This window comes from Impatiens glandulifera, chromosome 1, assembly GCF_907164915.1.
Source record: "Impatiens glandulifera chromosome 1, dImpGla2.1, whole genome shotgun sequence".
Classification (NCBI taxonomy): Eukaryota; Viridiplantae; Streptophyta; class Magnoliopsida; order Ericales; family Balsaminaceae; genus Impatiens; species Impatiens glandulifera.
Genome location: NC_061862.1, coordinates 80,924,406 through 80,937,356, shown reverse-complemented (window position 1 = coordinate 80,937,356; position 12,951 = coordinate 80,924,406). Strand labels below are relative to the sequence as shown.

General features: G+C 33.1%; 1 protein-coding gene across 3 annotated transcripts in view; it reads right to left on the bottom strand.

Annotated features, from left to right (window-relative positions):
* Positions 1-3,372: 3,372 nt before the first annotated feature.
* The window catches only part of LOC124919080 (serine/threonine-protein kinase TOR), a 35,191-nt gene continuing 25,612 nt past the window's right edge, over positions 3,373-12,951 (bottom strand). For 2 of the 3 annotated variants that reach the window (XM_047459217.1, XM_047459219.1), the window contains 13 exons: positions 12,548-12,628; positions 12,042-12,116; positions 11,898-11,964; positions 11,643-11,803; positions 11,258-11,431; positions 11,052-11,180; positions 10,860-10,943; positions 8,446-8,507; positions 8,294-8,366; positions 5,201-5,335; positions 4,675-4,851; positions 4,310-4,575; positions 3,373-3,709 (listed from right to left, as the gene is read on the bottom strand). In XM_047459217.1, the coding sequence (XP_047315173.1) occupies positions 3,691-3,709; positions 4,310-4,575; positions 4,675-4,851; positions 5,201-5,335; positions 8,294-8,366; positions 8,446-8,507; positions 10,860-10,943; positions 11,052-11,180; positions 11,258-11,431; positions 11,643-11,803; positions 11,898-11,964; positions 12,042-12,116; positions 12,548-12,628 (1,503 nt within the window). In that variant the 3' untranslated portion in view covers positions 3,373-3,690. Of the gene's footprint in view, positions 3,710-4,309; positions 4,576-4,674; positions 4,852-5,200; positions 5,336-8,293; positions 8,373-8,445; positions 8,508-10,859; positions 10,944-11,051; positions 11,181-11,257; positions 11,432-11,642; positions 11,804-11,897; positions 11,965-12,041; positions 12,117-12,547; positions 12,629-12,951 lie in introns of all 3 variants that reach the window. The other variant, XM_047459218.1, reaches the window with a different exon arrangement.

Here is a 12,951-nt window from a genome sequence, read left to right as displayed (position 1 = left end):
TTTTACATGGCGCTTGGAGTGAAGTATGCTTCACTGAAAACAGTCTCTCCACATTCTCCAATGGGTTTACATACATGAATGAATAACTGTTTTTACATGAACGCTAAAATGTCTTTACATTGATGTGTTTGAGGTTTTACATGAACATCTAGGCATATAAACTAATTGAAGTGAAGTATGCTTCACTTTTTACATGGCGCCTGGAGAGAAGTATGATTCTCTCAATATTGTATCTCTATATTCTGTTTTACATAGCACCTGGAGAGAAGTATGCTTCACTTCTATTTTACATGGCGCTTGAAGTGAAGTATGCTTCACTTCCGCTTTACATGGTGCTTGGAACGAAGTATGATTCACTTATGTTTTATATGTCTCTTAAAGTGAAGTATGTTTCATTTCCGTTTTACATGGCGCTTAAAGTGAAGTATGTTTCACTTACGTTTTACATGACGCTTGGAGTGAAGTATGCTTCACTGAAAACAGCCTCTCCACATTCTCCAATGGGTTTACATACATGAATGAATAAATGTTTTTACATGAACGGTAAAATGTATTTACATTGATGTGTTGGAGGTTTTACATGAATCTTAGGCATATAAACTAATTGAAGTGAAGTATGCTTCACTTTTTACATGGTGCCTGGAGAGAAGTATGCTTCACTCAATACGGTATCTCTACATTCTGTTTTACGTGGCACCTGGAGAGAAGTATGCTTCACTCAATACTTTATCTTTACATTCCGTTTAACGGCGTTTGTGCTGAACCCAGAATTGAATCCGGGTTTTGGGTTCTCTCTTCTTTTCAACCCAACTTTGATTTATTAATATAATAATAATCCTGCATTTTGATTGGTCCGCAACAGGGGAACAAATAAAATCGGTAGCAGAAGATCTGAATTTGATTAAGTCAGGTTAGCTTTTATATATAAGATAATGTCTTTCTGCCGTACCAATTGCAATATGCTCTCTTTTTCTTAGAATTCTCTCCTATTTGGATACACAATCAAATTTAAATTTAATGTATTTGTTTAAGGATTGTTTCTAGTATATATAATTTTTTTTATTATTGAATAGTATGATTTTTATTCATTTAGTATCAAAATTATTATTTTTGCCTTAAGATTTATTTTGTGTGATTTTTTAAAGATTGTTTTCTAGATATTTTTTATGGTACTAACTTTTAAGTCATTTATTTTAGAAATTATTATTTTTTACATGTGATTTTTGTTTAATTTAATATTAAAATTAATATAACTCAAAAACAAATTTTTAAAAAATAAAAGTTTTAAATCATGATTCATATTATTTTAGTAGTGATTTTTTAAAACATTATAATATGTTTTTTTGTATGAATATTAGTAATAGAGATTTTTATTTATTTTCCAACTTAACTGATTTTTTAAACTATAAATCAACATTATTTCATTTACTCTCATCAATCAAATCTCTCAACTCATTTAATTTATTAAAATATCTTATTTCTTTAAATATATATATATATATTATAAATTAATACATTTAAATTTTCCATATAACATTTTTTAAACAAGAAATTTGACAAAATGACACTAAAGATGGCCTTATTTGTATCTGTGGTCACTGCCTAATTTTAATTGCGCTGGTGATTACTTTAATTTTTTTTAACGAAAATATCTTTTTCGCGAAACGTGATAAGTCTCCGCATTTCGCGAAATGATTTTTTTATATATAAATACTCAAAAATTTTCATTTCATTATTTTCTTTCTCTTTCTTCTCACGACGGCACGGCAGCGGAACCCGACGTCAAAACCCTAGACAAATACATTTTACAAATCGACGACGAAAACTCGTTCTAATATCAAGTTATTTGATCGATTTATGTTCTTATTTTCATTATGCTAATCTTTAAACCCTAAACCATGAGGTTTCTTATTTTTCATCTTGGTTGTTCATCTTGTTGATGATGATGTTTACAGTTAATGATGCTTTGATTCGGTTCCATTTCAGGGAAGATTCATTTGATTCTCGCGACTAAGCTTTTCGAAGGGCCTTCCCTTTTGGCGAGAAGCTTAGTCGCGAGAATCAAATGAATCTTCCCTATAACAGAACCGAATCAGAGCATCATCAATTGTAAACATCATCATCTACAAGATGAACAACCAAGATGAAAAATAAGAAAACCTCATGTTTAGAGTTTGAAGATGGACATAATAAAAATAAGAACATAAATCAATCCAATCACCTGATATTAGAACGGATTTTCGTCGTCGATCTGTATAATGTGTTCGTTTAGGGTTCCGTCGCCGTGTCGTTGCAAGAAAGGGGAGAAAGAAAATAACGAAATGAAAAAATTGAGTATTTATATATAAAAAAAATTCCTTCGAGAAAAGCGAAGGCCCATCACAACGTAGCAAGTAGTAATTAACAAAGAGAACATTGGAAATAAGTATTGAAGAGCGATTGATGTGCTGAATTATTTGAAAACAATAGATGGTTGTTATCCAAATTTTTATATCGCATATCGAGTTTTACTGACTATACCAGTTACTGTTGCATCTGCGGAAAGAAGTTTTTCCAAATTGAAGTTGATTAAAACTTATTTTCGATCAACTATGTCACAAGAAAGACTAAATGGGTTAACTATGTTATCTATCGAGAAAAAAATTATTGAGAAAGTTGATTTTGCAAATTTGATCAATACTTTCGCTTCAAAAAATGTGAGACGAGTAATATTCAAATGACTATATAATAGTTCGGAACATGAATTTTATATTTTGTTTGAATCTTTTTTGTTTTTTAAGTATTACTTATGACATTGATTTAATGATATTTTATTTCTAGAATTAATGTTACAAATACTATTACATTTAAATCGATAAAAAAATATATGTTATGAATATTAAGTTTTGAGGGCAACAAGTTTTATCCTCGCCTCAGGCCTTGAAATCTCAAGTCCAACACTGCATCACGTTAAGGGATATTTTCGGAAAAAAAATTAAAATGATCACCAGCACACAATTAAAATTAGGCGGTGACCACGAATACAAATAAGGCAATCTTTATGGTCATTTCGTATTTTCCTTTTTAAACAATCCAAAAAATATTTAAAAAAAAAAACTGTCCAAACTTGTTACTTAAAGATTATTTGAATAACATAATATTTCAATAATTTATCATTCTTCACATATATATATCTTAATCAATTAAATCAATCAATTTATTAACTAAAATATTAAAATATATTTTACTTTTTTAAACAAATATATTTTTATTAAATATTATTATCCTTCAAGTATTTTCACCAATAACTTATACCAAACATTATACCCACATTCATTTTTAAAATTGATTTATATTTTTTCATCTGAATCTGAATAAAAAATATAGGAATTGTAACAACAAATACTACCATATACATAAACCAAATCCAACACAATTGCATTTCAGACTTGATACACAATAAAAACAATAACTGAACTAAGATAAGAGCTTTAAATAGTTATAATACTTCATATATACCATGCTTCTTATAATACTGTATATACATCCAATTACAGAGATGGTATGGACTTCTTAAGGTGGTGCTTTGCAATTTCAGGTGTTATCAACAATCTATATAGCAAGCACCAATGAGCTAATTATAATGTTGCAAGGCTGCTGCTCATAAGAGTATTTACATTAGAATAAACATCCTGGTCTCATTCTGAGGATCTACCAGAAGGGGCACCATCTGCAAGTAAGAAGAAACATAGCCAGAGAATTATAAATTTTGCATATCTAGAACTCAATACTGGGAACACCAAACTAAGAAAATGCACAACAAATGGACAGGATGATGCTAAGATCTCACCCGACAGAAAAATAAAAATAAAATAAGTTTATACTAATCTAAGATTGTGAAACAATATTTTACTATTTTTTAGACCAATATTTTCTTCCTTTAGCATAACATCTATGGCCATGACCTCCAACTTCAATTAAGGTACTTTCAATGTGGTACAAGAAGATAATTGGAACAAGATACTAAATTAAAGGTTACGAGCAAGTAAGCTAAACACCACCACACTAAACTCTCTCTTTGTCTCCACGGACATAGAAGAAGAATCATGAGTGGAATGCCGTGCGTTAAATACAAGTTCAACCGAGAACAGTTTGTCTCTACCCAGAACAATAATTTTAGTATTATCTTTTTCCTAATTGCTAGCCTTCTATAGCCCACACATTATCTTTTTTTTTTAATTTTCTAGGGTCATCTACTGTTAATATTGCATTTCTTGTCTCTGTTAATGTTCTAACAGTATATACTTATTATCTTGAAGAGAAATCATACCCAACATAGTTCTGACAAAGATTTTCAGGAGATCTAGCTTGCAGAATAAGTTTCTGAACTTGTAGTTTAACAGATAAACCATGTTCTACTTCGCGTGTGTCACCAGATATCAGCATATCATGATCTACTCCATGTTGGGTAGGAGAATTTGACACGGAAGAAAAAGATGAAAAATCACGTCCAGTAAGCTTGTTTTTCATACGGGCCATGACTGCTATTGCACGCTCATTCAAGACTTCGCTCACATCACCTAGTTGATTGACAGCCTGTGCATGATCAAATCAAAGGTATAAATAAAAGCATTCTTGAACAAGTACAATACATACATATTCTATATATGTATATACCATCAAAGTAAGTAGTACCTGAAGAAGCTCCCTTTCCCGAACACCCCGTTGAGGTTGAAGCATTTCCTTGTTTGGAGTAGCTAATTCATCACCGTTGACAACAGGAGGAACATGGTTGCCTGCAAGTGTTGACACTTGAGGAACTCCATTGAAGTTGAAAAGACGCCAGTTTATGAGAGGGTCGTGAACAAATGCCTGAACACACAAGCAACACACACATTTATCAATCTTCTTTAAAACATTCTGATGAAACCTTGTAGGAATTATGATGTATCTACCTCTACATGACACATTTCTTCTCGACAAATCAGATTTCAAACACGGTCTCTAATACCGTGTAAAATGTAAACAAAATTGCAGAAAGTGAAAATATGAATTATTGTTTGGATATCAATCGATTCATATGCACATCTAGGAGAACTTGAGGCATATATGCACATCTTTTCTATTTTATGAGGCACATCATCAATAATTGAAGAATTATCTACAAAAGAAAAAACATAGCAAGGAAACAAAACAATTGTAAATTCAGTATCATCTATACCTCCATCATAGCCATCAAACTATCGCTGTGTGTACGGAGAACTTGCATCACATTTTCACACGTTGAACGGAAGTTCCCCTCTATGCCACTAACCTCCATTGCTTTGACAAGCATTCTAGTCAACCGGAACGGAACCTACAATATTAGCTTTCATTTAAGAGGATAGAACAATCTTAAAAAGTCCTGTATTCTCAGCAACTAATATTTAGTTAAGACCTCAAGTCTTGCAATTTAAGTCTACCAGGCTGAGATCTTGATTAGTTCCTAGACGTAACTACATGTGGAGTTTGCAATAATTATATTACAGACAAAGTAAACAATATGGTTTTGTAATAACTCTGAAGCCTCTCACAATCTGAGACACTAAACTTGATCAAGAAAGTCCTATCAGATTCGATATGTAAGTCTCAACAAGTGAAATTGAAACTATTGACTAGAGTGAGTTCCTTGCTAAACTACCACTTTAATACACATAATATTACAGGGGAAAGGGTTTTAGAGTTGGGAACGGTTGAGAAGCCTACTGGTTATGATAAGTGACGGGAATAAAATGGTGGTAATAAATAAATAGTATAAATAGATTAGTAGCAGTTATATTGCTGTTATGAAAATGATTTAGTTGAATACTCTCGATGGATTTTCTCTCTCATTCCGATTATATTCACCCTAGCAGTTAGGATTCTATCTTTCCCCATTAGTTTTTTATTTCTCATTACTTTTCTTTGATTCGATCTATCGTTTTATCAATTATACTTCTGGATTCGATTTTTACCTAATTCTAGTTCAAGATTTAATTTCAGTGTAATAGACATTCAGAAGTCGAAGTCAGATACCATTTGGGGGTAGGACTGTTAAAATCAAGTTGTTATTGAAAGAAGAGAGATAAGTTGTAGTGCATAGTTTTACGTACTGTTTGATTATATTAACTAGGCAGTTAGGTCAGAGGTCCTCTTTGACTGGTACTAAATTGTTGAAGCTGCTGGATTATATTGTTTTGGGGGATTACTGGATTATATTGTTTTGGGGATTATTGGTGTGGCTATCATGACTAGCTGAGGTTAAAGAGTGATAATCAAGTTTTTCTTGACAGTTGAAATGGTGGAACTCGAAACGAAAAACGAGCTATAAGAGAAGCTTTTGAAACTTTAGTAAGTGATATTTGAAAGAAATGATAAACGACTCAATCAAATGGAAGAAATCATGAACGCGATGCAGAAAGTGATTATTCTCTTAAACAATCAATGAATGTCTTAGAGAAAAAACATTGGAACTATTTTGACGAATTGAAGAACTCAAGTCTGGTTCCTCAAGTGGCCCCACAAACAAGTGTTGATGAAGAAAAATGGACTCAATAGGAATACCGAATACAAGACAAAATGTGACGATCTTGGGTTTGGAGAAGAGATATGCGGTAATGCAAATTTGTCGGTCAATTCCATGCAAATACCAAAATTGGTCTTAGGAAACGAGATGCCAGTAACTGTGATTAACGGACAGAAAGTGCTAAATCGACACACGTTGATACATACGATCGTGATCAAGTTGACCGAGGCATAACTCATTTCACTTTGACAATTGATGCATTTGAGAGTCTCGAATACCAAATCGCCAACGGCACTATGTAACAATCATATCTGATTTAAGGCCACTTTTGGGTACCTAACCGATGATGAAAGTTTTATTTTAATAAATTTTTGTTATAAGTCGTTGAGGGGTTACAAATATTTCCTAGGGTGCGAGGAACCACCGAAAAGTCCAAGGAAATTTGAAGTAGAGGGTAATGATATAAGGGGAAAAGGTTTTAAGGTTAATGCCCTATGGGGGAAGTGAATGGTTGGGAAGCCTACCAGTTATGATAAGTGGCGGGAATAAAATGATGGTTATAAATAAATAGTTCGATAACGGTTATATTGTTATAGAAATGATTTAGTTGAATACTCTTTTTAGAGTTCCTCTCTCTAATCTTAATCCCCATGTATTCACCCATTATTTTTTTATTTATCATAATGATATACATTGAACTAGAATTAGGTATAAATCATAAATCAATAAGTAAAATTGATAATACGATGGAACGAATCAAAGAGAATTATATTGGAATTATATTGAAATGGGAAAAGAAACTGCTAGAGAGAAACTCATTTTTCATAAGAACAATATAACTGCTATTAATCTATTTATACTATTTATTTATAACCACAATTTTATTCTCGCCACTTATTATAACCGGTAAGCTTCTCAACCGTTCACTTCCCCAGTAGAGCATTAACCCTAAACCTCTTTCCCCTTGTATCATGTTGATGAGTGAATGCTAATATTTCATCTTTAAATTTTCTCAAATAATAGAAAAATCCTAACAAAATAATAATAATAATAATAATATAAAAATCTTCTATGCTCAAAATACGTGCATCATTTTCAAGTGTTGTATCATTGAGTCTATTTGTAAGCAAGTGTGAACATTAGTTTATATTAAGAGGTTTATATCAAATTAAATCAAAACCATAACCAGTTTAGCGTTTGATTGTTTTTTATTTTAAACTGAGAATGGTGATAAAAAGAATATGTCTGAGCTTTCCATTCAAAGTGAAAACTGGTCAATGTTCCATGCTTGTATTAAAATGTTTTGGGTCTTAATTCTCCGTATATGTTGTGGTGACATGGAGCCAAAGAAAACAAAGGGATGGGGTTGCACCTGCCTTTTGAATATTGCAAAATTTTATGATTACGAAGCAGTCATGCCCACACAAATTAAAAAATGAACAAACCTGATTAAGTTTACTTTCTTGAATACCAACACTTCAGTTTAGGGAGGATGATAATATTTGGACATGTATTTCTAAGGGTGACAGGTTTTACATTTAACTTTTATTGTAAGAACTCAATCATTACAATTTTAGATCAACGTGTTTATCTTTAGGCTCCTCATATTCCTTGAGAATATAAATGAAAATCCTAACCTTATCTTCATTTCTCAAGAGTCTGTAACTGGGTGCTTCAGTGATGCATAATTTATAAACTTCCCAATTCTAGATAGTTCCAATTCATTGATTCATTAATCTCAAGTTAACAACTAAATATAAAAGAACGCACCTTCTCTGGGAACTTCTCCCGGTTCATTGAAGCTTCAAAACAATCTCCAAAATCAATGTGCAATATCTTACCACTGGTAGCCAAAAATATCCAAGATATAAGTACCATAGCCAACAAGAGGAAAAGGTTTTAACTAAACATCACTCAGTTACCTGTGACGATGCAACATTAAGTTGCTAGGATGTCGATCACCTAAGCCAAGAAGATAACCCACCTGACAATAACACAAAAGTTAGCCAGGATATCATATAGAAAACAACATGAACTGGAAAATATACTATATATGCCTAACCACATTTTTATATTTAAATACATGAAAATCTGTCAGAAACGACCAATAAGGGTTCTGACTTGGGATCCCGAATATGCTCCACAGCCACTTTTCTGTCCTAAACAAAGCGGAGAGATTATCTCTCGACCATTTTTTCTCCGCTAATAAACCTTTCTCAACCAACATGAGCGATTTATAATCCATCTCGTCTTTTTAATATATAAAAGCTGACATTTTTCAAGAAAAAAATATATATCTCTTGTAAGATTGTGTTGTGACTTGTGTATGGCACAAATACAGATTTGGGTATGTTTTTTGTGGGTTGGGGGGTAAGGGTATTTTAGTGTATTGTATTTGATTGTAACCTAGTGTTACTTGGAGGTCTCTTGAACCCTGAAATCAATAAGAGATGACACTCCTAGAGGACATAGTGCATTATTGTATTTGATTGTTACCCTTCTTTATGTTTTAGATTAGCTTTTGTGATTTCTCAAAGCAATTGGTATCCAAGCTCGTTAAGTAAATTAAACCAATCTGTTTTTGAGAGAAGGTTGACTACAACCCTACATTGGTTGTGGCACAAGGCGACCGTAATTATCCAATATACAGAGGAAGGCATCAATTAATAGCAAGTTGCGAAAGAAAGGCTTCCCCGGAATTGCAGAACAAAGAACGTCCTTGAAGTTGCGGCATAGGCTGCGGTCGAAAAGAAGAGCAGACAAAAAGAAGTGGCAGCAACTAGCAGCTGGTTCTGTTTAAGTAGCAAAAACAGAGGCTAGCAGAAGGGCACTTCTTGGAGCAAGTCAACAAGGCTCCTATTTAGAGAACATAAGAAGAAATTTATTTGGATTTCAACAAAGCGGAAAGATTAAGAACACGTGAGTCCTTCAACCAGCATCTTCAAATGAAGAACTGAAACATAAGGCATGAAAGGTCTTGCTTGGTTTCTGGAATAGCAAGGATCTAAAATCTCGTTTGGTTCTAGGTTTGAAAGATTTGCGGTCTGTTTCATTTTAGCAAAAGCGAACAGAGCTTGATTGGTTTGAAGCAGTAGAGGTGTGGTCTATTCTCCTAGATTGCAATCTGCAACTTGTCGACAGTCGGTTTAGAAGATGGATGCTAGTCGGGGCCAACAGCAGTTTAAGTCAACATACGTTTTGAGGAAGTAGGCATCCGTTTCAATTGGCCTACAGTCTTTCTAAAGAAGGCACTCGATTTGTGGTAAATGAATGTAAGGGGACGGATAAATCAATTCAACTCATGGGAGGATACCTATAAGAAGGTCTTCATATGAAAGTTCAGTTCCAATAAGTCTTTATTGAAAATATGAAAAACAACTTCAAATCTAATAATTTTGTCTCCTTTGTTGCTGAGAAGGGGACGGATACGGACTCGAGAAATGATCACCAACACATTCGGAGAATATGAGCAGAAAACAACTCACCAATTGTTGGGAGTATTATTCGGATTACAGAATCCGAGACGAAAAATTTGATCCAGCTAAACAGTATGCCACACCGAACAAAACACAAGACCAACTCAAATCTGAGCGGTGGAAATAGAAACGAAGCACCCTCCAATGCTTCTATAAAGTTTTTTTTAAAAAGAGAAAAAAGACTATAAAATGTAAGTGATTAATTCAAAGGGGTCAATATGGTCTCTACACTTGTATATATTAAGTTTAATATTATTTCTTTAAAACCAAAGCAGAATTTCATTATGAAATATCATGGTTCTGACATAGTATAGTAGAGAAAGGAGACTTTCTTGAATAACTAATTCAACGTCTTGATGGATGAGTTCTTTAATGAACGAGTTTCGATCGACTTTCCAGAATTAAGCTATTGGAAAGTCATAAAAACAAACCTAAACAAGCTTGCTTTGCAACAAAATGTGCAGCATAGTTTTAAGTTTGATAGCTCTAAACACTGAAAATTCAGACATTTCATGGGCTTAGGTCAACAGAGAAATTAACTAAAAGAAATGATTTTTTTGCCAATGCTGTCATTTAATACCAAGAGCTTTTTCTGGTAAAGAGGACCAGCTATAAGATAATTTGAAACAAACAAGCCTTTAGGCTTAAGTGACTTCAGGAAGAAGTTAAGCCATATCACATTAACTAAATGAAATGTTTAACTTATATCCTTCTATTAAGATATAAGAAACAATATAGCAACTGAAAGAAAACATATTTGGAATATCAAAATAATTTAAATAAAATATATGAGATGATATATCGTTAGAACCCTACTTTTAACCACATTATGATATGAAGAGAAACACACAAAAGCTTACCATGCTCATGACAGCCAAACTTCTCGTATAATTTGATCTCCTGTCCAACCAGACTTCAGAAGTTCGACTTTTTAACCAAAGGACCTAAAATGATTATAAAATGAGATATGACATAAACATAAAATGTGTAAAATGAGCTTTCAGAGGGATTGGAGGTGGGAGAGATGAAGACATGGGTTAGAATAAATATACCCTTGAAAGATCATTTCCTTCTGTATTTTCCAATGCATACTCAAACACCTCTACTTTAGCTATAAGGGGTAAATGGTCATAATCCGTTGAAAAGCTAAGCATAAGTTTGTGCTCTTGATTTAATGTGATCTACATCCATAAGCAAGTGTCATAACAATGAGCGATAGAACATATGAGGGGGAGATCGAGAAGAAATTGAAGCACACCTTCCGAGCATCCCTATACTCCCGAATGAGATGGTGTAAGGTGTCACAATTTGGGACCCATCCTATTAACCCAATGTTAGGAGATAATGGAATGACAGAATATCTTTCAATGGAGAGATCTTTCTCTGAAGTTTTTCTTGAATTTCTGAGTAGAGTATTTACCAAACCAAATAGCTGCAATAAAGTATGTATTAATAAAGTTTTTGTGAATTCTGACAAGTCTCTATGGCGACTTATTGCGATACAAACAACAGAGTATTAATATATGCCAAGATCCAAATAGTTGAGGACTGGATTCCTTTTCACAAAATAATTAAAAAATGAATTCCAGTTTTGCTTTGTTTGCAGAACACAGAAGTGAAAGTTACTTTGAAAGACCAATTACCTGCATTACACGTTCATCTTGGCGCAGATCTTCGTGACCCTTTAAAAGGAAAGCGTAGTCTTTTCCATCACTGCCATGAATTGTCAATTTCCGGGGTCGTTGTTTAGATGTTATGACAACAAGTTGAGGTGCAAAAGATGCAATAGTCACCACTGGAGAGTCTGATGTCAAAAGAAAAATAGATTAGACAGATGCATATGATAAATCAGATCTATTACATTATTATAAGCCATCCAGGATTACCAGAGACATTACCTGTCTTGTAAGTCCCAGGGATGGCAAGCTCCAGATTGTGACATTCTAATAATTGAGGAGAAACAGACTGGATATACAATCAAAATGCATAGGTTAGCTTGTGAGATATAATTGTATAAATAAACGATGAGACTATAATAGTACCTGTAAGTCCAGCGTAGTAAGAGTTTGAAGCTGTTTATCAATGCGTCTAAAGACGTGATAATAAAGATCCCAAGCCTGGAAAAGAAAATAACTTGAACTGACACTTGTATTATGAAACAGAAGATTTTCATGAAACTTTAGAAAAATATCGTCACCAAACTAAATTCAGATAGATTTCATATTTTAAAATAGGAAGAAGAAGAGATTGAGGGCTTCCAAGAAGAAGACATCAGATGTTATGTTTTTAAAGGTCAACTTTTCATTACTATGGGCTCCAAGGAGAAAATATGGGTAGATGTCTTAAGGAACATATAGTGCCATCTTGAGTCAATTGATTGGAACATAAACCAGCTAACAGAACCCATGGTATTGATATTTACGAGTCTAACTAGTAAATAAATGTAACAAGGACCCTAATCCATAATATCAGTGAAGGGATGATACACCAAGTCCAAACACTCAGCATGAGTGTTTTATGAACTTTTATCATTAAAAGTAGCTTATACCTGGGTAAGCTCTGCATCTTTCCCAGTTCTCTTGTACTTCATGCAGCACTCATAAGCCTCCAGTAATTCATGATGAAATGCCTGTTATTAACAACAACATGCACTAGAGTGAAGAAGATATACAAGATGCCATGCAGTCTTATGGACACAAATACAGAATATTAGCAACATCGGCATTCAATCTCAATGACCAAAAATCTAGAATGAACTCTAATTACAATGTCTTCATATCCAATTTTTTTGGCGTTCATAGAGGATTTAATGAAATTTCCTTCTTGACTTTTTTTTAACTTAAGATACTAACTATTATTGAATTGTTAGATATGATGTATCCGTATATTGATGAAAATTAGAATAATATATGGTAACATAATATAATTGCTAGATGATTAGGATAACATATG